General features: G+C 35.8%; 1 protein-coding gene and 1 pseudogene across 1 annotated transcript; both read left to right on the forward strand.

The window, feature by feature from the left end:
* Positions 1 to 5856: 5856 nt before the first annotated feature.
* On the forward strand, positions 5857 to 7102 carry LOC101724439 (olfactory receptor 10D3-like; annotated as a pseudogene).
* An 11545-nt stretch (positions 7103 to 18647) lies between these two features.
* On the forward strand, positions 18648 to 19580 carry LOC101724080 (olfactory receptor 10N1-like). The gene is given in 1 exon segment (XM_013067828.1): positions 18648 to 19580. A coding segment is annotated over 1 exon segment (933 nt).
* The last annotated feature ends 5757 nt before the right edge of the window (positions 19581 to 25337 follow it).

Consider the following 25337-nt stretch of genomic DNA (forward strand, 5'->3'; position numbering starts at 1 on the left):
GGATTAGGAACAATCTCTCTCAAATTACTTGGAGAGGTGCTTCAGGTCCAGTGCTACAAGAGTATGCTTGTCCAATGCTAAGCTAGGTAATGTTAATATCTCTCATTTTTGAGGAATTATAATATTTTTGACATAGGAGATTTTGGGATGGCCACAGATTTATACCTTCAAAGAAGGTGTTTCATATTAACCCAAATTTACTCATTTTTGTAATTTGCTAAAACAACATATCTCTTCCACTCCATTCAGTGTATGCTTATTGCAACTGTTTAGACTATCTTAAAGCTATAATATTTTGAAGGCCATGGACTATCTTTTTTGTCCTTCTCTACTTTCTTCCTTTGCATATTTATACCTTTCTCTGTTTACTACGGATCACTTTGGTCATTCAACAAATATTGCTTTTAGTGTTTGATAATGTATGAAATTTGAAAGTAGGAGTGCAGTATGTGAAATACATTTTTAAGCTGTCGAATGAAGCCTAGAAGAATTCATATTGACCACAGTTGATTTGAGGAGCCATGAAGATGTGCACCAGTGTCTTTCAAGATGCTGCCTGTTTTTATGGCTGAAAGTGCAAGGAAGGGGTTATTTACATTATTTCTTTATTAAAAATTGTGAATTATGTGGCACAGTTTAAATTGCCTTATAATAAATGGATTGGTCAGTCCAGAGAAGTAAATGAGATTGCTACCAGTCCTGGTAAGGTTGCTCAGAGCTCAAAAGCCAATACTTAAGAGACAAGCATTGGTGGGAAGAAAATGTTTTATTCAAGTGGTGACTGCTGAGGAGATTCACACCATCCCCAAAAGAAGACCATCTTCTGGCTCTCTTGTACTTGGAAAGGGCTTTTATGGGGAGAAAAAAGGTGTGGGCAGGAGGGCTATATGCTGTGCAGGTCTTTGTCATCCAGGGCCTATTTCCTTTTCTTCTTCTGTCAGAATTTTCTTAAGATGACAAACAACTTTCACATCGCGCCAGTCCCTAAATATTTTAGATAAACACATTATTAACACATTGTTTCACTGCAAGTTAAACATTATTTGTAAATTGTTTGTCCATACTTTGATGGTGTCTGAAGATAATGTTCCAGGCTCTGAAAAACTAATGAAAGTTTACTGATGAGAGATCTTGGGAGCAGGCTTATTTAGTTAATTTTCGTTCAAAAGTTAACTCCAGCTGGTAGTTTCTAGGGCAATGCAAAGTAGATTTTTAAAAATTTACAACATGAAGCAAAGTTTAAATAAATGAATAATGTTTCAAGGGGGAATTTGCAGGGTAGAGCTTATGTAAAATAAGGTACCATAAGACATAATTTCCTGGCCATAATTGCAGTTATAAGATGGTTTTACACACTGTACAATGGTTAGTGATTTCAATGCAGAAGTTGCTATTTGCTCCAGCACATTAGGTCAGCATGAACTTGGCAAGGCTTGGACAATAGCTCAGTCAGGAGTCCAGCTGTGAGTGTGAGTGTGCCTGGGATCTGGTTTAACAAGGCGTCCCTAAGCAAATGCCCTTCTACTCTGTTTATCTCTCCTGGCAATATTCAGTTTGTAATTTCTTTGACATTAAATTTATTATCCTCTTACGAAATAATTCTTTTTTGGATTTTATTTCCTTTGGCTATTCTAAAAGTCTGGTGTTGGCCTTCATTCATTATTGTCAAGGGGGAAGATGACCATTAATCTTTTCATAGAAAATAAGAGAATAGATTTTACAAATTTTCAGAGGAAAAACTTCTATGAAAAATTTCTCAATCTTTTCTAGCTATTGTACATGTCTTCAAGATGTAATATATCTGTACTTAGTTGAAATAAGACAAGAGTATTTTTTATGTTTTTAATATTTCAACCATTAATCAAATCCATTACATAAGTTCAATTATTTAGACTCATCCACTTAAATACCTACTATAAGAAATAACATTTAAAATCTATTACACATATGATATTGATCAATACTTTATCTGTATTGATTAATTCACAGAATCCTACAAGACAGATCCTATGATATATTCTTTTTCATTAACAAAGAACCTAAGAAGAGGGAAATATTCATACCCAAGATATATGAACCTGTACCTGACCCCTTAGCTTTACCTCTGGCATCCTAGTAATAAGAACTATAATACCATAAATTCTGTATAGTGGTAGCTGTCTCTATATCTTCCTTTATATGCATCGTTATAACTAATTTTCATACATTAACTGAGTCTAAATTGCATCTCTGTTAGCAAGATGTGATTACTGTCCTTAATTATATATGAGAGAGCTGAGGCACAGGGAGGTTGAGTAACTGCATATAGACAATAGTGATGACATTGGGTATAAGTAGGACAGTAGCTTAGGTAACAGTCACAGAAATAGGCAAGGATTGGAAAATAATTATGTTGCTCCTTTCTCCATGGCAATTCCATGTATTCATTCAGTCACTGACTACAGGACTCACTTAAAACACTGTATCTAACTGGCTTCCAATGTGTAAAAGTACTTGATAAATGAACCATGCAAAGACAAAAAAGTGAAAAGTCACTCTGACCCCCAGGGAGGCAGTCACCTGATGCAGGGTCTGCTGGCAAGGTGGCTCAGGGCAGCTCTGTTAGCAGGAGGCCTCAGTTCCTCACTCACTGCAGAGGCCACCTGTTTAGCCACCTGTGTGTTCTCACATCACAGTAGCTGCTGAGCTCACGGTAAGCGATTCACTAGAGGGTTTAAGCAAGATTCTGCCAAACCGTCCATTACAAAGTCTGCAGAATTTTATACCAACACTCCTCCTTTTTTTCTCTTGCAATTAGATGAAGTCACTAAATCTGGTGCATATTCAATAGGAGAACACTATGGTCTACCTTTTGAAGGCAGTATAATACAATTTATCAAGATGTTTCCAACTGTCACAGATACAGTTCGATTTTATTTGAAATTACTTTGATTGGAACACTTCTTTTTGTTTTGGATTGTTTTACATGCTAAAGACATAACCACAATCACTTATGCTTTTACATGATTTTCTTTGGGATTTTTCTATATTCCTCTCTGCCTTTGTGAGAAACATATATTTTAGATGTTTATTTGTCCCATACTCTTTTCCTAATACCTTCTCTGAACTTTGCACTCCATGACAATCCTTTTCTTCTATCAACTTCTATTAGTTGCTTAATTTAATAGTATCATTACTAAAAATATGAATTATGATGCGTCCCATATCATCATTTTGAAATTTTATGTAATTCATAATTTATTATTCAACATTTTAAATACTGATAGTCTCAGAATGCAATTGAATCAGAAAACCAGCCATTAGGATATCATCAAATATTTATTGGCAGTTTATTATGTATAAGGCCCAGTGCGAGCCAAGCAAGGTATGGTAATGAACCAGATAGACATGAGATTTGAAGGAGTAAGACATTTTGCAGAACAGAGACATTGACAAGATAGTCCACATATAACAGAAATAAAGGCTTGTGACTTAATAGAACAGGGAGGTGTAAAAAATACATTTGAATTAAAATGACAAAGAAAATGAATGACACATCCTAGAAACTGAGCAAATGAGGGGACCCAGTGTGGTTGTATGAAAATTAGAAGACTCACAAACTACTTTTTGAGGCTAGAAGGACAGAAAGATAAATAAAATATATGATGCAGAATGTTTCTAAAGAGAAGTCTCATGGCTATAATTGAGGATAAATTTTAAATGCAGATGTGCTGACATTTAAATGCAAGCTCTGTGATTTTTGGAATACACTTTAGACTATGGTTAACCTTATTTTTATTTGTTAAAAGCAAGAAATATATATCAATGCTATAGAGATGAAATTAAAAGGCCTTACATAGCCTGGTTGAAGAGCCTTGAATAGTCAGACTCTTCGTAAGTAGTGATTACTAATTCAAAACAATGGTGAAGAGAGATTTTCTACATTCTGTATCACCTGACAGAGATCAAAGGGTGTAAAGGCACTAAGAAAAGCAATAATTATAAGAATGATGTTAATGTTACTTAAACTTCATAAAATAGTTTTGTACCTTCTTTATTATTTCAAAGGAATTTTAGCTATATTATTTTTAATAAGCCTAAGTGCTTATTTCCTCCACACCCATTAAAAATAGTGCACTCACAGACCTACCCAGTCTACTCTTGTGTGCACTTATGTATTCTGTACACGTGAGATTGAATTCTCTAAACATACATTAAATCCATGAAAATACTTTGACAGAAACGTGAATAGCAGTTTAAGGGAAAATAAGAGTTTTCAGATAATGAATGAGACATGAATTCAGGCAATTATGGAAGCATCATTGGGGGATTTTAAATTGAATTTTAGAAAATGGTGCCACATTTGTTGTGCCTCCCACTGTTTTGTTCACACCAAGTGGGGAGCTTGCCTCTTTTCTTTGAGTGGTTGCTTTCCTAATCTTCTGCTCTTTCTTTAAACATAGATCCTCTAAGCACAGCATCACTGGGAAATCTCAAATATCTGAAACGAAGGGATGGATCTCTGTAGCAGGAAAAGAATGCTCAAGGGCTATAATCAAAGAGTTTTAAAAACTGAACACACCTAAGTGCTGCCATATAGCCGCAATTTAGTCTACGAAATAATGAGAAAAGGCAGTGAGGAGAAAGAGGAAAGCAAGGAAGAGAAGGTGCTCTCCACTGTAATTGCTCCCACTGTGGCAGACCTTCAAGTGCCCATCAAGGATGAGAGTCTCAGAGGAAGCAGGAGGCTTTCATCTTCTCCCAAAGGGAAGCCTGCCGCTCCTTCACTCGGGTCTGGAAGTGCTGCTGGGTGTAGGTTATCACAGCGGAGTGTCCAGGTCCGAGAATGAGAAACTAGCTTTTCTGACCTCATAGCCTGCTGCTCTGTTCCACACTCCCTAAGGGCAAAGAAAGCAGGATTGGGGTGGTTCTGAGGCCTGGGTTTTCCCCCAAGACAACTGTACTTCCTTCCAGTGCATAGGGCATGCCTTTTCTATGGACCACTTCCTACCCTTAGTGTCCCCTTCTGCTGAGGGTTGCACGGGCTACAGGAAGGTGGGGAGAATATGGGGTTACCTCTACCTGAGTTTGTGTCAATACTGACTAAATGGACTCCATGATATTTTCTCAGGATTTTTCCTGACTAATGCAGCTTCATCTGAAAACCTTCCATGGGGATTGCACATGCTCAGTGATAAAGCAGACGCTATGATTGAGACCAAACTCTCCTGAACCAATTGTTGTTAACTGTATAATTGTAATTGTATATTGCCTTGTCCTATGCTACATACTACCTTTTCACTCCGGTTATATTCTATGCCTCTTAACAGATACCAGTTTTCAGTTCTGACTACTGATGAAGAAAGCAGCTTCGAAAATCAACCAGCTCAATAAGTAATTCAGACTTTTCTTTATCACCTGACAAAGATAAAGTGGTGTAAAGGCTGATTAAAATCAGAATATTAGTATCTTGAAACATATTGTTGCAAGGATGTATGGGGCATTATACTAAGTACTTTATACCCATTGCAGGATTAATTTTAAGAGCTCAGTGACAGATTGTGGGATTGGTACCTGTGAATCCTGGGTTCGATTTGCTGTACACACACACACACATACACACACACACACATTAGTCTATACAAGAACCTTAGACATTAGGGTACTATTTAGAGGAATTCAGGGGAAAATGAGAGATTTTCTCCAACCTGGATTAGATATGGTATTTAAACTCAGATATGCCTTACAGTGAAATTTATTTCATGTTATGTATTCTATTACACCACTAGTGTTGTCTTGTCCCATAATTATGAGGAAAGAGTTAAAAGGTAAGTAAATGGATTTCTCCATCTATACATTAATCAGTGGTAGATTGGATTGAGTCTTATGGCGATCTCTGACAGTAATTCACCCTTTTCCAGATAAGGATATTCATGTGTTGGGGCGAAACTCCCCTCAGCGAGGCTGTTCTTCCATCTTCCAGGACTAACTACAGTGAGGATGTGGAACCACAGTGCAGTAACTGACTTTCTCCTGATGGGAATCCCTCACACCACTGGGATGGAAAATGTGCTCTTTGTCCTCCTTCTGGCCTTCTATCTGCTCACACTGCTGGGAAACCTGCTCATTCTTCACATCCTCCAGCCTCCTCACCCCCACATATTTCTTCCTGGGAAACCTGTTAGTATTTGACATATTTTTTCCCTTCAGTGAGTTCTCCCCAAATGATGGTCTACCTAATGGGGCAGACCCACAGCATCTCTTACCAGGGCTGTGCCTCCCAGCTCTTCTTCTACCACTTCCTGGGTTGCAACCAGTGCTTTCTGTACACCATGATGGCCTATGACCACTTTGCTGCCATCTGTCACCCTGTGCAGTACATGAGCCATCATGTGTGTGTCCTCATGACTCTGGGCACCTGGCTGGCGAGCTGCATGCATGCATCTGTGCTCACGTTCCTCATCTTCAGGTTACCCTACTGTGGCCCCAATGAGGTGCACAGTTTTTTCTGTGACATTTCTGTGGTGCTGCCCCTGGCCTGTGCAGACACCTCTCTAGCACAGATTGTGAGTTTCACTAATGTGGGGGTGGTTGCTCTCATGTGTTTTCTCCTTATCCTTACTTCCTACACTCATGTCATTCTTTCCATATTGAAAATCCACTCCTCAGGAGGCAGGCGCAGAGCCATCTCCACCTGAAGTGCCCACCTGACCTCCATCCTGCTCTTCTATGGCCCAGTGGTCCTCATTTACCTGTGACCTGCCTCCAGCCCCTGGCTGGATTCTGTGGTTCAGGTGCCGAATAATATTGTGACCCTTTCCCTGAATCCCTTGATCTATTCCTTGAGAAAGAAGGAGGTAAAGTTGGCTCTGAGGAAGGCACTGAGCCAAGGGTTGCACATTTGTGGGGGGTGAGCTTCATGTTATGGTCTTTCTTTGCCACTCTGTGTTGCAATCATCTGGATACAAGACCTCTCTCTTATCTGGTGTGGTTACTAGTTAGAGTTTTGAACAACAGGTGAGATCCAATAGTTTCTTGTGTGACTAAAGTCTATTTGTATATAAAATTGTTTTATTTAAGAAAATCTTTTATCTTCCTATGTGCCAGACATTGTTCTATGCACTTTACCTACTCTGTCATATGAAAATACCTTAGAAATCCTAAGGAGTAGATTACATCATTATCTCAAGTACTGAGACATAAGGCAGGAGTGAGAGTCAGAGATGTCAGCACTTGAAGCTGCTGAGCTAGGTGGTGAACTAAAGGATGTTAACCCTGCAAAGGCTGCCTCTGTATTTTAAGAATTTTAAATACTTGCTTCTAGAATTTTTTTTTCAGTTTACTTGGAATATTCTCCAACTTCTAAAAAGAAGCTGCAGTCTACTATATTTATGTCATTGATTTCTGTCATTCTTGAGTCAATATTTTCCTGGATCACAAGTGTTTGAATAATGTAAAGAAATTTCCTCATGTTCTAGAAGCCTAATGTCCACATTTTTACCAACAGATAGAAACAGAAAGCCTCTACTATTAGGTAAGTGTCTTTATGACAGTGGTTTGAATTCTATAAGAAGGATTACAGGTTAACTTCCATTCAGTCAAGGACAGAATTTGAAAACCAGAAGCTTGGACTTTCTAAAATCATGCTTAATTTTTCTCTTATAAATAGCTTTGAAAAAATGTGAGAAACTTCAAAAAATTAAATCAACAAGAAATTACTCACTATTTCTTCACCAAAATACAATTTATATTGTTTTGTTTGTTTTTACATATCTTCCATTAAGGTCTAAATTGGAACTGGAATTTCCGGTTGCTGCTTTGACCTCATTTCATCTTTATTCTCTCTCTTTATGGGTATAGAACAGTGAATATAATTATCATCATATTTCATATTTTGTACGTATTTTCTGCTTTAATATAGTTCATTAAGCATTTCAGTTGTCATAATATTTTAAAACAGCTTCATTGAGATATTATTCACATGTGAAACCATGCATCCAAAGTATGCAATTTAATGATTTTCAATATATTTATTAATATAAACATACCATCTCCATTATCAGTTTTAGAACATTTCTTTTTTGAGACAGGGTCTGACTTTGTAGTCCAGGCTAGTTTGAAACTTGCTATGTAGTCCAAGCTGGCACAAATTTGCAATCCTCCTTCCTCTGCTTTTAGAATATTTTTATCATTCCCTGAATAACTCCTTTACCATTTACCTCTCACTTTCTTATTCACCCATCACTCTCATCCTTAAATAACCACTAATTTACTTTTTGTATCTGTAGACCTGCCTATTCCAGAAATTTCACCAAAATGGAATCATATGTCATCTTTGTAACTGGCTTCTTTAACATAATACAATATTTTCTGTGTTTGTTTGTGTTGAAGCATGTTTCATGTAAATAGTATTTCATTATCTGGTTATACTAAAATTTATTTTCCTATAAACAGTTGATGGATATTTGGGTAGTTTATCTTTGCTATTGTGAATAGTACTCACATTAATATCTATGTAACGCTTAAGTTTGGACACTGTTTTGAATTCCTTTTGTTTTTTAATTTATCTTTTTTTAGAGTTCAAACTCAGGACCTTGTGCCTGCAAGGCAGGTGCAGCACCACTGAGCTAAATCCCAAGCCTTTGAATTCTTTTTGTTATATACCTAGTGGTGGAATTTTCAAAACACATGGTAGTAACTGCTTGGCTTTCTGAGGAAGCACCATACTATTTTGCAGGGCATCTGTACCATATTACATTTCCACTAGCATTGCACAGATGTTTCCGTTTTATTACATTATTGCTGATGTATTTACTTTCAAGATAATTATAGCCACCTTAGTATTAGTAATGTATCTTATTGTGGCTTTGACTTGAATATTTCTGTTGACTAATGATACTGAGCATAATTTCAAATGATTTTTTGAACATTAGTATATTTTCTTTGAGAAAAAAGTCTGTTGAGATTCTTTGTCCATTTTTAAATTAGGATGTTTGTCTTTTGTTGTTTACTTATAAGTGTTCTTTATATGTTGTTAAATAATAGATCCTAACAAAATAAATGATTTACAAATATCTCCCCCCACTTTGTGGGTTTTATTTTCATTTTGTAGATTATGCTCTTTGTAAGCAAAAGTATTAAATTTTGATACTGTACAACATATCTATAATTTCTTTTATTTTTTAATTTTTTGTCATTTCCAAGAAACCAACTGAAGCCATGAAGATTTACTCCTGCGTTTTCTTCTAAGTTTTTTATTTTATTTCTTTCCTTTAGATTTATGATCTATTTTGAGTTAAATTTTATAAATGGTGTGAGATAAACATCCAACTTTATTCTTTTGCATATAGACATGTAGAAAGACTCTTCTCTCACCTACAATGATCTTGGTTCCATAGACAATTGAGTTGATTTAATGCTGTAGTCTCAATTCTGTTCTATTGATCTATTTATCTACCCAGATTCCAGTGCCATATTGTCTTGACTACCATTGTTTTGAACTTAGTTTTAAAATCAGAGGGCTGGGGATTTAGCTCAGTGGTTTTGCCACCTGCTGCACAAGTGCAAGGACCCGAGTTCCATCCCCAATACCAAAAGAAAAATAAATAAATTTAAAAAAATAAAATAAAATCAGAAAGCGTGAGTCCTCTTACTTCACAGTTCCTTTTCAAGATTGTTTTGGTGGATCCTTGCATTTCTATCAATTTTAAAGCAAGTTTGTCAATTTCTACCAAGAAAGCATCTGAGTTTCTGATAGAGAATGCAATGAATTATAGATTAATTTGGTGGGAATTGTTATGTTAACATTAAATACTCTAAAGCGTGCAGTCTGATTATTTTTCCATTCATCTACATACTGTATTCCTTAGGGTTTTTTCAGCAATGTTTTGAAGCATGCGGTGCAAAAGTTTTCCACTTTTTTGTTAAATTTATTTGAAGTATTTTATTGTTTTGGAAATGGAATCATTGTCTACATTTCCTTTCACGATTTTTCTTTGACCATAGAAAAAGCATCATTGATTATTCATATTATCTTATCTTGCTGAAATACTTTATGTGTGCTAATAATTTTTTAATGGATTCCTGCAGATTTTCTAAACACATGATCATATTTGCAAGTAGAGATCATTTTCCTTCTTCCTCCACCACACAAATCTTTTAGTTACCTTAGTCTTTTGCCTTATTAATTTCTCTGAGTAGAAACTCTTATAAAATATTCAGTAAAAGTGATGGGAGCAAATATCCTTGCCCAAATATACTTTGGCTCCTCACTTAGGCTCGAAACATACAATATATGACCGTTGAGTATGATTTTCATTGTGGATTTTTTATAAGTGCCACTTTTCATATTGAAGAAGTTCTCTACTCCTAACATTTAGTTGAATATTTGGGTGATGAAAAAATGTATTTTTATCAAATAATTTTTCTGCTTTTACAGAGATGACCATGTGGTTTGTGGTGTGTGTGTGTGTGTGTGTGTTTCAAAATGGTGTAAACATTAATCGATTTTGAATATCAATCCAAACTTTCATAAGTGGGATAAAATTTCACCTAGTCATAGCGTATAAATAATTCTTTTCTTATGTTGGTGGATTCAGTTTGTGAGGATATTTTTTAGGACTTTTGTTCCTAGTCATAAGAGATTTGACTCATCATTCACTTTGTTTCCTCTCATGACTTTGGTTTTTGAAAGCAGGGTAACTTTAGTTTCATAAAATTAGTTGGGCAGACCCTCCCTTCTGCTCTTTTTGAAGAGTTTAAGAATTGGTATCAATTCTTTAAATATTTTGTAGAATTCAGTAATAAAGTTGTATAATCATGGGGCTTTACTCACGGGTAGTTTTGTTGATTACACTTTCAACCTCTACTTTTTACACATCTATTCAGATCATCTATTCTGTAATCAGTTTGTTAACTCATCTTTCTAAAAATTTGTTGATTTTATTAAAGTCATTTAACTTACTAGCATACATATATTCATACTGTTCCTTTGTAATCCTTTTATTTACTTTTTTATTTCTGTAAGTAGGCACTAATGTCTTCACTTTCATTTCCTACACTAGTAATTTAAGTCTTGTGTGTCTGTGTGTGTGTTTGTCTAGCTAAATTTTGTGGGATTTTTTGTTGATCTTTGATAAAAGGATTTTAGTTGCCCCCATTCCAGAGTGATATTTCTAGTGCTAGAACTAAAAATAGGTGGTTCTCATCTGCACACTTAGCTCTGTATCATAGTTATCTTCTAAGGTTTGGTGGAGTGACAGTTCCCCATTTCTTGATCCCTGGTTCAGATGTCCAGAGTGACTATGTGGCTCCAGGATAAAGGCCAGGATGCCTGCTGTGATTTGAATGTTGCCTAGCAAGATGTTCTGAAGAAAGAGAAAGGCACTGAGAATCTTGGATCATGGCCTAGAGAAATGAGGTGTAAATTCCTAGCAGATAGAGCAGAGGGATGAGCAATTAGCATAAAATAAAGGAGAAAGCAAGAGAGTGAAAGGAAGCAGGTGTAAATGGCCACACCTAGGGGTCTAACTTTCCAACTTATCTTTTCCATAATAAACAAAATCAGATTTTGGTGACACATTAGTATGGAAAGTACTTAAATACGAGAAAAAATTATGAAATGAAGGGTGAGCTAAAATGATAAAGTGTTGAGTGATAGATCAATTTCTTTATGCCATAAAAAAGCAATATTTCCACATTGGGAAAGGGTGACTTACATCCATGATTTTGAATATGAGGAAAAGAGAAATAGATTGCTCTACTGAGTAAAATCTTGTAGATATGCCATCTACTGTTACGGCATAAAAAGATTCTGGGACATTTTGTTCTTCCCACTGTATCTTCCCTTATGCCATTCTTTCCTCTGATCCTGCTTCCCTACTTAATAAACTGATTAAGACATATTCTCAATATATTAAGTACTGTGCAAAAAAAATTGAAGTAAGAGACTTCTACTGAAAAGGTCACTAAACGTTATTTTTCATGGTGCTCTTGAGTGAAATAATACACTGTTTGATGTCTAAGTTTAACTCCCTCTGTGAAGCAGCCACAATCGACCATCCACCTAGTTCACATGTTCACAGTTGGCATAACCACAATCATACTTTTATAATATACAAACATACACATGCAGAGAACCTTCTATTTTTGAACAAAATAAGCCTTAATTTGTTAAATTATGCCTAAAATGGTTTTGTTACTCTGTTTTATTTTTACTTGCTACATAATTGTTCGTGTTTATGAGGCACAATGTAATGTAAATATATATGTACAATTTAATTATTCTCATAAGTAAAGTTTGTCCTTAAATATTTCATTTTGAGCCCATTTTTACACCTTTGTTTCTTAGACAAGAGATCAGAAAGCTCAACAAGAGGGTCACACAAATTTAATTTCCAGTAAGATTTCACCTAAAAAGTTTGGCAACAACTTTTCTAAGATAAAGGATATATGCTTGTTAGTGAATGTTGCACTGTGTTAAAGGCTTTCTTCTTGTGCTTTCACCACAGAAATCAGAAGAGAGTCAAGAACTATTTAATTTTTGGTAAATCTAATGATAAAAAGCATTTGCACAGCTCATAATAAGGTATATCTTCTTTAAAAGCAGCACTCTGTGAGGCTAAGGATAAGAGGATTGCAAGTTCGGGCCCAGCCTGGGCAATTTAGTAACCTAATAAGATCCTGTCTCAAAATTTATAAAAATAATAAAGTAAAAATAGCTGGAGAGGTAGTTCAATGCAAAGGCTCTGGGTTCAATCCCTAATACTGGGGCGGCAGAGGGGAGGAAGAAGCAGCTCACAGTATGCACTGGGCTTGTAGCTCCTTGCCCAAAGTAGGTCAAGAGTTTGACATGTAGCAAGCAATCCTTCTGGAATCCTGAGGTGAATGGTGTGTACAGCTTGAGCACTATGGTCATTAAATATTGCAGTGCATTATCAATAGGAACAAGCATTGCTTTGCATGACATAAGAAAATGTCTGTGCATCATAGGACAGGACAGAAGAAAGCATGGGTTGCAGAACCTTAAAACCGATAACATGTTTTCATTTAAAACATAAATTAATCACTGAAGACAGACTTATGTCAAATAGAGAAACAGTTTTCAAGGAAAACTATATGGGATGTAGAGTTGAAAAGGATCAAACATTTCATGAGAGGGTACATAATTAAAAAGGTAAGAGTGGAATAAATAAAATGCAGTCACCATTCCTTAGTAATTCAGAGGAGAATGAATTTAGACATCAATGTGGGATTTAGCATTTTAGAGAGGATTCAACAAAAGAATATCAACAAAATGAACATTTTCTTAATATAAATATCCTTCTACCAGCACTCTGGTAGGCTGGGGCAGAAGGGTAGCAAGTTCCAGTTCAGTCTAGGCAGTATAGCAACTTAGCAAGACCCTGGCTCAAAATAAAAAAGCTTTTCACTCTTTTCTTGTTTTGTGAGAATACTCATTTGCAGCTGCAGCACGTATACATGTACATACACACAGAGGCTTTGAATTTATAAACTCATTGTTAGTTGGAAATGCTGTAAGTTGAAAATGTATTTACTGCAGCTATCTTGCCGAACAACATGGTGTAGCCACACATTCACTGTAGAATATGAACTGTGTACCTCCGTGACAGTGTGGCTGATTGGGAGCCCACTGCCCCTGTCAGAGGGTGGTATCATACATGCATTGCTATCCTGGGAAGGATAAAAATTGCAGATCTGAAGTAGGATTTCCTTGGAATGTGTACTGATTTCACACCATCACAAAGTTTTAAAAAAAATTAGGTTGGACCATTGTAAGTTAGGGACAGGCTAAGAAAGTATGACATACTTAGTTTCTGTTAGAAACCAGTGCTAAGTATTTTACATGGGAAGATAAACTACTTTCAAAAAAGAATAATGCTTTTCATCCCAAATCAACTCAGTTGTTTGTCAGAAATATCTTAGAGGTTCTTGACTACTGCTTAATAATTGCAAATTTCATTGATTATGAGCAAATATTCTCCTAAAAAATAAACCATGAGTAAATTCCAAAGGGTATAGACAGGATGAAACTCAAGGTGCAAATCTCTGTGGAGTAGTAAAGGACAGACATTAGTTATCCATAAATCAAAAAATTGTGTAAAAAACCAGGAGCCTGGTTTTGATGTACTATAATTGACATGGTACTGTCAGAGAATTGAGTCTGTGAGCTTGTATGCAAAGAACCTGGGCCTCCATCCCTACATCTAGTATGTAATGGTTGTGGAATCTTGGGAAAACAGTTTAACTCTTCTATCATGTCAAAATTTGTAAAATAGACAAATGATACCTCTTTTACATGTATCTTATAATAATTTAATAAAACAGATTTTTAAGGCAGCCATCAAAAGTAGGCATTCTCCAAAGGTTGGTTTCTTTTTCTTTTTGTTGAGTTGGCCTGGCTGAATTCTGAGAATCTGGAAAACCATACATCATTTAGATTTCCATACTGAGCAGGCCATTCTTATTAAAATGATTCTGTGATTTCTTATTCTTTTGAAAAATCTACTAATATATTTTTAAAATTTTATTTTATTTTGTTAGTACATGTTTGCAATTCACGGAGTTTACAATCATCTTAGGGAGTGGTTACATGTACATATTACATCTACTTTTTTTCTAATCCCCTTCTCCTTCCATCTCCCTCCCCACTCCTCCTCTGGTTCCCTTATCACCTTTTACAGACTTTTTGATATTATTTGTCTTAGCTCATGTTATGGCATTGATTAGGTTTTAGTTTGTTTTGTCTTTGTTATTCACTGACTCTTTCCCTTACTTATAGTTAAAACAACAAGATGAAACCACAAAACATGAAACAAAAAGAAAAATTAGCCAATTTATCTTCAAACTGTGAAAGGAAGATGGGAAAGAGTCAGGAGGAAAAACAAAGAATTCTAATAGTGAAGCTAAGGTTATGTCAAACAATGAACCATCCGATTCCAAGGAATAATTACCATCACAGGAGTACATAGTATGTCTGAAAGCTTTTAATCCACAACCAGCCTATGAAGTACCAGTGTAGCTCCATTCATACAATGGGTCAGAGAAGACCATTGTCTTACTTAAGGTCCTACACTTACCTTCAGAATCTAAGGTGGGTACTAATTGAATTTTGTTACAGTTTCTTCACCAACAACAAGAAATAAAGAAATAAGTAGCAACTGAAAAATAATTACAGATTTGGCAGGCCAAATCCTTGAGATATAGAGAAGAAAATGGGCAAATGAGATATCTACCCAAAACAGAAAAATAGGATGGTTGGAAGGGATGCACAGGCTCTCTGATTCCCGATTACTTTAAAGATTATCTCGATTATCGTGTTCTATTTTGTAACTCCAAAACTCTCTCAATGTATGAATTTCTCCCTATTCTCAGGGGGCTTCTGCTCCCTCATTTGAAGGATACATCATAAATGAAGCTCCAGAGGGACTATGACAGTATTTAAAGTCTCACAAAGATAGGAGTTTCACTTCTAGCTATGAGGAATTCACTCTGGGTGACAGGCCAGCCGGTAGACGTCAAGCATCCTATCTCTGTGTGACTATGAGTGATAAAGAAGAACACTTCATGTCTGCAGCCAGAGAAATGTAGCCCAGTTCTAAGGCAACTAGAGATAAAGCACTTTCAGGATGGAGAGACCCACACTTCTGTAGATGGAACAGAAGATAAAAGGAGGGGGAAAATATTTGTTTTTCTTCTCTGAGTCAGTCATGACTCATTTGATCACATAAGTGCACAGAACTAATTCTAGAGAACTGAAGAGCAAGAAGTGAACATAAACCACTATTATGGGCTTGCTTTCCCTTTGAGTGATGGCCAAGGTCTTTCTGCCATTACTCTCTGGCACACATAGCATACAGGTAAGTATATCTTTATTTTTCTTTGTTCCAATTATATCCGATCAATGCACAGTGATTTGGGATTAAACATTATTTGGATGTATTGCTTGACATGGATAAAATAATAATATTTATGAAACAAAGCTACATAAGATATTCTCCTGATTATCATTCTAAGTCACTGGAAAATATGTACATTTTTCCTAAATACCCTTCATTCCTTTATATTGTCTTAGAATGTAGTATTGCTCAAGGAGTGCCCACTAGTTCTATTTTGTCCTGGCCTTCTCCTATCTCTGTAAGCATTCTCAGCTGGCTTTAAGCAAAATTGACTACCACTGCCATGTAGGCAACTTCCCAAATTCTTTAGCATAGAACTCTCATAATAACTATATTAGTAATGAGTCATTAGATCACATCGTATTATGTAGCAAAATAATTTAGGCACATTGCCATGTTTATCTTACATCAATTCTGTGAGGTAAATGTTGTCTCATTTAAAAATTTTGTGGGCACTTACTATGTGTCATGCACAATTATAAGAATATCCTATATGTTCATGGAACACGAGTTATAGTGGTGGATTTATGGGACACAGATGAAAAGTATGTAAAGCAGGAGAAAATTTGATGGGATGGCATGAGGCTTCCTATTTTATCCTATTATCCTGTCTTTATTAATTATGTTCCTCTTAATCATAAAACTTCCCTAACTGGAAATGATAAATTTTAGCTGATTAGATTGGGATTACTAGTGCAGAGAATGCTTTCTGCTTCCTTAAAGATGAGAAGCTGAGATTCAGAACTTTTATATTCACAGAATACATCATATGTTCCATATATCATATGGTCCATATTCACAGAAAACAGAGTTTTACTTGGCCTTTAGACCTCTAATTCAAATTATTTTTAATATGCTATTTTATCCCATTCTAAGCAAATGTTTGTATTTCAATTGAATCTCTGGGAAAGCTGCATTCATGTCTACCTAAAAGCAGATTCCCTGCAACAGCAAAGTTTTAGGGTTAATTAAAAAAAAACTATTAAAATAGTCTAAGAGAAAACCCTGATCATTTCATAACATTTAAAATTTTGATTAAAATAATAAATAAATAATATTAATACCCATAGGAATATTTGTAGTTTCTTCACAGAATTTACGATAAAAGTGTAGTCAAAAATTAACAGCTCATTATTCATTCACTCTTCACTTGTGCACCTAACAAATATTTGAATGCCAGCTATTCAACATCTAATGGTGAATGTTGTTAATTCAATGACAAATTATAGTCTTTACTCTTGGAGACTTCAAAATTTTCTGAATCTGAACTAAATTCCATCAGAATTTCTTGTGAATATATATTTAGATAATAGTAACTTACTATCTCCAATTTTTTAGAAGATACAATTAGCAATCAGTAACTATTAATTATAAAGGAAGATAAGAGACATTGATCAGAAATCAAAATTACAAGTCAGAGCAGTTATAACTGGACAATTTTCATACTCTGTGTAGCTCCAAAAAAAAATCATGAGTAAAATTCAAAGTAGAAACGTCATTCATCTTTTCTTGGATGTTTCACAAGAATCTTTAAATGCAAGCATTGTGACAGCCAAACACAGCACACTCCTGAGGTAATTTCAGATTCTTACATTTACTTACCATCTTCTATTGAAATGGAACAAGCAGCAAAGAGTAGGATGGTGACTGCCACCAGTAAAGAGGAGGAAGAAATGAGGAGTTGCCAATCAATGGATACAAAATTTAAGTATAATAAGATGAATACACTATAGAAGTCTGCTCTATAATATTGTGCCTATAGATTTCGATATTGTATTGTGCATTTATTAATTGATTAATAGGATAGATTTCAAGTTAAATATTACCAAAACAATTTTTAAATAAAATTTTCAATTTTAAGAAAAATTATTAGTACATAATTAAATTAATTGCATTAGATAATGATTAGATTCAGGAGTTGTTGCATGTGCCTAGCTCATCTTAATTCTTTTCACTCTCCATTCTCCTCCTCTTCCCTCCTCTTCCTAAAATGCTATAGAATTAAAAGATTTTAATTTCATTGCTTTAACAATTTAAAAATTTGAATTTTAATGAAGATTAAATATTTCATATTTTCAATTTTATATATAACTTGACTGCATTGAAACCTAAAATGCTCATAATACAACTAGGCTGCTAATCTCTAAACAATTTAAAACCCTGTTATAACAATCAAATTCTATGCTATTTTTCAAGAAAATGAACATTTTTATACAAGAAAATCATGAAACCAAGGAATATATCCAATAAGAATGATATTAATACAACCAAAGTACTATTATTCATTGTGCTGTATCTTAGACAATTGTGTGTGCCCAAACTTACCACTGATGAATAGTCAGGTTATTGGAAAATATCTTGGAGTAACTGCAAATCTTTTCAAAAGGAAAGAAGAGAATCACACTTTCAAGTTTGATTATCATAAGATACTCAGGTTAAAGGACGATAATTAAACTCTGTCCCTGTTTATATTGAGATCTTTATTTTCTTAGCGCATTCACTTTTTCATCATGATATTGTTTCATTTTTCTTTGTTTTCATATTTTGAAGGAATATTTTACAAGATATGAAGTCACACATGTATCCCTATGTATCTTTGGAAGAATTCCTAACTCTTACTTTCAACATCATATTTATCTGTAAGCAAAAATTAGTGACAATGAATGTACTGGTATTATGTAGGTCAAAAATTAGCCTCCATATTCATGTCTTCCTGTCTCTTATGGAAACCAAGACCTCTCTCTCAGGAATATGAGAAACCACACACTTCTGGATGAGTTCATTCTACTGGGAGTACCCCAGAAAGAGGGACTGGAGCCTGTGCTCTTTGTCATCTTCTCCTTCATCTACCTCTTCACGCTGCTGGGAAATTCACTCATCTTGACTGCAATCATATCTTCCTCTTCCCTTCACACCCCCATGTATTTTTTCTTGGGACTTCTCTCAATTTTTGACATGTTGTTCCCATCTGTAACCTGTCCCAAGATGCTGCTTTATCTCTCTGGGCAGAGCCGAGCCATCTCTTATGAGGGATGTACTGCACAACTCTTCTTCTATCATTTTCTGGGCTCCACTGAAGGATGCCTCTACTCTGTGATGGCTTATGATCACTTTGTTGCCATCTGTCACCCACTGAGGTACATGTTCATCATGAAATCTGATGTCTGTGTCAGCTTGGTCACAGTATCCTTCTTGATAGGCTGTCTTCTGGCCACGACCCTGACCTCCTTCACTTTTCAGTTAACCTACTGTGGCCCCAGCCAGGTGGACCACTTCTTCTGAGACATTCCTGTGGTTTTACCCCTGGCTTGTAATGACAGCTCCTTGGCCCAGAGAGTGGGTTCCATTAATGTTGGCCTTCTGGCTTTACTGCTTTTATTCAGTGTTTGTGTCTCCTACAAACACATCGGGATTGCCATTCTGAGGATCCGTTCAGCAGAGGGCAGGCGGAAAGCTTTCTCCACCTGCAGTGCCCACCTCACTGCAATCCTCTGTGCCTATGGACCTGTAATCATCATCTATCTGCAGCGCACTCCCAACCTCCTGCTTGGTGCTGTGGTACAGATATTAAATAATATTGTTTCGTCCATGCTGAACTCATTAATCTACTCTTTGAGGAACAAGGAAGTGAAAAATTCTCTGAAGAAGATATTCCAAAATATTGTGCTTTCTGTTCAAGAATGAATTTTGAAATCTGTAAAGAATTTAAAATTTTTTTTGTCTTTTATTGTCACCCCCATTTCCATTTTTTATATAAATGAGCACATAATATAAAACACTTCCTCTGGGAGGAATTCATTTGGTTTGCCTATAAGATTTTTTATATTGGTATGCCTCTAGGTCTCTATAATTGACTCTATCACTAATACTATTTTCCATGACTTATTCCTGGGTAAGAAGTCCAATGGGCATAGCAAGCTGGTGGAGACAGATTTCTTGTACCTATAATAAGCAGTTGTGTCTGCTCAGTAGAAGATAGAGAACCTGTGACAAAAGAAGCACAGCCTATTGGCCCTCTCTGCATTAAAAAATCTTCCTATATAATTCTGGTCTCCCTAGGATGTAATTATTCTAATTTTGTGTCTATAAGCACTTAAGTTCCTCTACCAAAGACAAGTAACTAACATTTGTAGGGCATGGTCTGTTTTCTTGGCACTGTGATGAATTTTTTCACATTTATCATTTTAACGAATCTTCATATCACCTCTAAAAAGTAGTATTTATATTTTCTGTTTTAAAAACTTTGAAGATCAGAGGCCTCAAAAAAGTTTATCTAATGGTGCCTATTAATCATCAAATCAGACCTCAAATTCATGTCCCATTAGCACGCAAATCCTTGCTCTTAATCCCTCTACTTTGTAACTCTCCCAAATGACCTGTTTTCCAGCTTATCATCCCTTGTAACTTTTCTGTGGAGGTCACAATATAAAGAACTTGTTCACTAAACAATTGATAAACACTGGCATACGCCATATTTATACATTGACTCTACTCTTCATTTATTTTCTTCTACCCATGGCCCCAACCTGTAGGTAGAGCAATAGTGTCTTGTCCTCTGTGAGACCTACAGTGATGATAAAGCCAGGCTTTGGCCCAGCTCTCTTGAGTCCTGTTGTGCCATGATTTTCCTTCTAAAACCTGCTGCCACTACCCAGTTTTTGTAGTGCAAAAACAGTGCGAAAACCTTCCCACTCAATATTGTAGAAGAGAAAATGACCTAATTATTGTTTCAGTTAACACACTCCTTTGGTTTCCTTACAAGCAACATTTTCTACCTTGACCTTCAACAAAACTGGAGTTGAGAATTTTTTCTCAATTTTCTCAGAATCTGAAGAGAAAAGGGGGTAGTGAGTGGTTATTGGGACTTTCACAGACACATCAGTTTTTCATTTTGATAACACTTTTACATTTTGTGCTTTTTGTATTCCGCTTTTATTCCCAAGTTCATCCTACTTAAAACCATTAAAATCAATAAAACAGAAGTGAAAATCTCAAATAAAATATACTGCTCAACATACCGATAAAAGAATTTAAGAAAAAAAAAATACAAAATTGTGAATGGGGCAAAAAGAACACAATGAGGCCCATCCTAGATGAAATGCTGAAGCAGATAATCATGGTATTCATTTGGTGTTGTGTGAATGTTGGTTATTGGTAGAAGAACGCACATGTCATGACACTTGGTGAAGCCTGGATGGTGCTGATGAACGGATATTTATAACATGTATGTTTGCTTGCTCAACAGATTTCTTTTCTAGACAATGGAAATTCTTGTAAGAATACAGATTATGTTTGTCTTATGCCCTGTAGTATGTAGAGGACATAGTACAGTGGCATAGTAAGCTTCCAGCATAGATTCTTGAATGAATGAATGAATGGATATCGCTTAAATATACAAATTATGAGGGAAGTACATATTTATTGTCATAGAAATATGAACATGCATTAAATAATTAAGACACAACCTAATTTAATTCAAATGTATATTCATATTTAATTAAGGTTAAAGATATATTAGATGCAAAAATTTGAATAACCACTTCCTTAGCCTCTTCTGAAGTAGTATTGTATTTGGTACTGAAGAAAAAAACCATTTAGATCATGCTAAAACTTTCATATGCCAAAAGAGACTAACAGATTTTATTTAAAACACGTATGCACATACATGCCTATTACATCTTAAATGTGATAACAGCAGCAACTATAAGCAAGTAACTTGATGGAAAAACAGGCAGGATACAGACATTTTTCACTGCAAATGAATGTAAAAATGTTGTGAACACTTACATGTTACTTTTATCTCCATATAAATGTGTCCATTTGTAATTGTATGATTGAAAGAATGTTTACCTAAATGTTAAAGTGTATGATTTTATTTGGAGGTCCTTTCACTTAGACTTTGTGTCATTTTTATTATTTAACAATTATATTATCACATTTGTTTTTTTATTTTCCATTAAGTTTATTGGTACATTTTAGGTATACAATACAGTTACATTCATCATTGCGATCTTGTACCTTTACATGATGTATCTTGGTTCTTATTTTTCCCCCATTTCCCACCCTCCCTTCACCCCTTCCACCCTTCCCTATTTACAAAGATTCTGTTTCCATTTTTTTCCTTTTCTCATAATTTTCCTTTTCCCTTCATTCCTTTCCCCTACCCTTCCCGCTTCCCTTACTCCTTTAGACCTTTTCTTGCTATTTCATGGTATGAATTACACATTTTGATCCTTATTTACACTTTTAGTTTTTCACACCAGAGAAACTATTCAGTATTTACACGTGTGTCCTATTTATTTCACTTAAGAGTATGGCCTCAATGTCACATTGGTTTTTAAAAAGCTATTTTCAAGAATGGGGTCAAGTGAAGTCCATTATCTGAGCTAAGGGAAAAGTTCAGAGTAATTATTTAGGAGAATATAAATAGTTACTTTGGTGTCCACTGGTATAATGGCTGTTACACGGTTTATACATTATGCCTTGTAATACTGTGTTCTAATCCCACAGAGTGGAATTCTATTATTCTCATTTTCATGAGTGTTCCTATCCTCTGTTGGTGTTAATCCTCTGGGTGTCCCCAGGAGATATCTCCAGAGTAGCCTATCCTGATCATGAGAATTGAAATAAGGGTCCCAGTGTGCATTCAGGTATAGAAACTCAAAAAGCAAAAATAAAGATCTATTCTGAAGTCATTAACCATAAGCCATTAGCAGGGCCTTAGCCAACACACATTCTCAGTAGTATTTCTTTGTCCTAGTCTCTGTCTTTCTCCTTTTTCCTGACCAAGTTATCTCAAAATTCTGCAGTCCAATGATGTTTTGTGTCTTGGAGTATCTCTTACTCCCCAGAAAACACTATTTCTACTGTAGCTAGAATTAACTTTTCACATTCTTTTTCTCATTTTATATTGAAGCACAAGGCTGCCCAAATGCCTTCACGTATCCTAAACCTCCTAACACAGAGACCATACACTTAAAAGAGACAAAAGGCCTTGAGTGATCCTTGTTCTTCTTTCTCTCAGGCCTGTATCTCACACAAACCTCTTTCCCCTTCTTTCCTCTGATTCTTCAAATATACCATGTTCTCTTCCAACACAGTCTTGGTGCAGGCTGCCCATGAAGTGCCTCATCCTGTCCTTGCTGCACAGTGGCTCACACTTCAGATCTCACCCAGGAGAGCATTTTCTCTGTATGTTCTTCTCCTCCGTCCAGAAACCCCATCTGGCCATACAGACCATGATGCAAGAGCAAGTGGCTGAGGTGAGCAGGAGCATGAGGGAACCACGGAAGAAGCACACTCTTCTGCTACACCTTTGCATCCCAATAAATTTTCTTTCTTACCACTGACCACATTAAGTGATTACAGTTTATAAATATGATCCATTCATTAATGCTTGTCTTCTCCTCTTGGATAGTAGTTCTATGGGAAAAGACATCATGACTAATTCCTGTTCTCCAGAACAGAACAGTTCTGGCACATCATTATAGAAGCTGATATATTTTTGTAGAATGAATAAATGACCTCCTTGGATCCTCCAATTCATACATATAATTTTCTCTCCTCCTCCTAACCTATTCCTGTCTTTATGTAGCTAATTATTCAGTTATCGACCCTTATTATAATTAGTTCCAAATTACTCAAATCTTCTATCATGACCTTTCCAGAGTTAATTCAGCTGCCTGCCCCCTTCCTATATACTTCCTGGTGGGTTTTTGTAGAGAAAGATTACATACCAGGCAGTTTAGCAATGATACAAATTAATTATCAATTATCTAGTTTTTTTTTCTAGAAATTGTATTATTTTCTTCAGTAGGATTTTTTCCATTCCCAATTGGGATGACTACGAATATGGGTTTGAGCCTAAGACCTCTACTCACCTCCTAGTTTCTAACTCACAAAAATGAAAACAGGAAACTACTCCCAAGTGGAAGACAAAACAGTCAGCAAGTTCTTAACATTCCACATTGGAGGGCTCGTTGAGGAGTTAAGTGGAAATATAGATTAAATGGATCCTGTGTGGAAACTCTTCATTTTTGACTAAAGTGGAGACAGGAGTACCACCAGTATAAGCCCTACCTGATTTAACCTTTGAGTCACAGAATGGCAGCTGAAACAAGTAGAGAAAGGAAGAATAACCTTCTTTCCCCACTAGTTCTTTGAACCCTTTCTGTGTCTCATAGTGAGAACAAGTACCCCATTCTGTCATTTAGTTTTATATAGCGTTGGCTATCAGGTATCATTTTTATCTACTAGAAGCTTCAATGAATGGATCTAAATTGGAATAAATTTCTTAAAGGGTGAAAGTTTTTTAAAAGTTAATTTTATTGGTACATTTTAGGTATACAATGTAATGATGTTCATCACTGGAAATTTGTACCTCTACATAATCTGTCTTGGTTCTTAATGTTTCCCCCTTCCCCTGCCCTCACTTCAACCCCTCCACCCCTCCCTATTTACAAAGATTTTGTTTCCATTTTTTCATTTTCTCATATTAATTCCATTCCCTTCTTTCCTTTCCCATACCCCTCCCTCTTCCCCTTCCCCTTTGCCCCTTTTCTTCCTATTTCATATATCTATTATACCTTTTAGTCCTTATTTACACTTTCAGTTTCTCACACTAGAGAAACTATTCATTATTTATACATGTGTGTCCTATTTATTTCACTTAAGAGTACAGTCTCAGTGTGCATCCATTTAGCTATAAATGTCTCTAATTTCTCATTCTTTATGGCTGAGTAGTACTCCATTTTATAAAAAACCCCTACATTTTCTTTATCCAGTCTCCAGTTGATGGGCAATTTGACCTGGCTATTCCCCTGCTTGTTATCTTCCCAAAAGAATTAAAAGAATCATACCACGATGATATGTGTGCACCCATGTTTATAGCAGCACAGTTTGTAATAGGGTGAAAGTTTTTTAACCTTACTTTTTTTTGTCTATTGAAAGAATAAAAATCCTGAGTTCATAGTCTTGCTGAATCATGTGAGTAAAACAAAAATTAAAAAGATATATAGGAAGATGTTGAATAGGTGACTGTATTCACATGTTTACTGAACAAATGGAGAAAAATTTCAGCCTGGAAAAGAACAAAGTCATATCATTTGGAAATCATGGATGAACTTGGAGGTCATTATGCTAAGTGAAATGAGGTGTAGGAGACATCCATGACCAGTACTAGTGGGCTTTGAGCGGCATGTGATTCTTGCTTTCCATAATTTGGCTATATTGTTTTATATCAGGAGTCAGGCTGAAGATCTATGTGACTCAAATGGGCATGTCAAATGGTGGACTGGGGCAACTATAGCCCCGCACTCAATGGCTGCCATGGAAACCTAGGCCCTGGTCTGTGAAGTGGCAGGGCTCTGCTGAGTTACATGCAGCTGAGGTCAGTGTGGTCCCAATTAAAACCCTTTACCCTGAATTATGGCTTCTCACTGA

Source organism: Heterocephalus glaber, unplaced genomic scaffold (genome assembly GCF_053883595.1).
Source record: "Heterocephalus glaber isolate CG9 unplaced genomic scaffold, H.glaber_assembly_v1.0 deba00001431, whole genome shotgun sequence".
NCBI lineage: Eukaryota > Metazoa > Chordata > Mammalia > Rodentia > Bathyergidae > Heterocephalus > Heterocephalus glaber.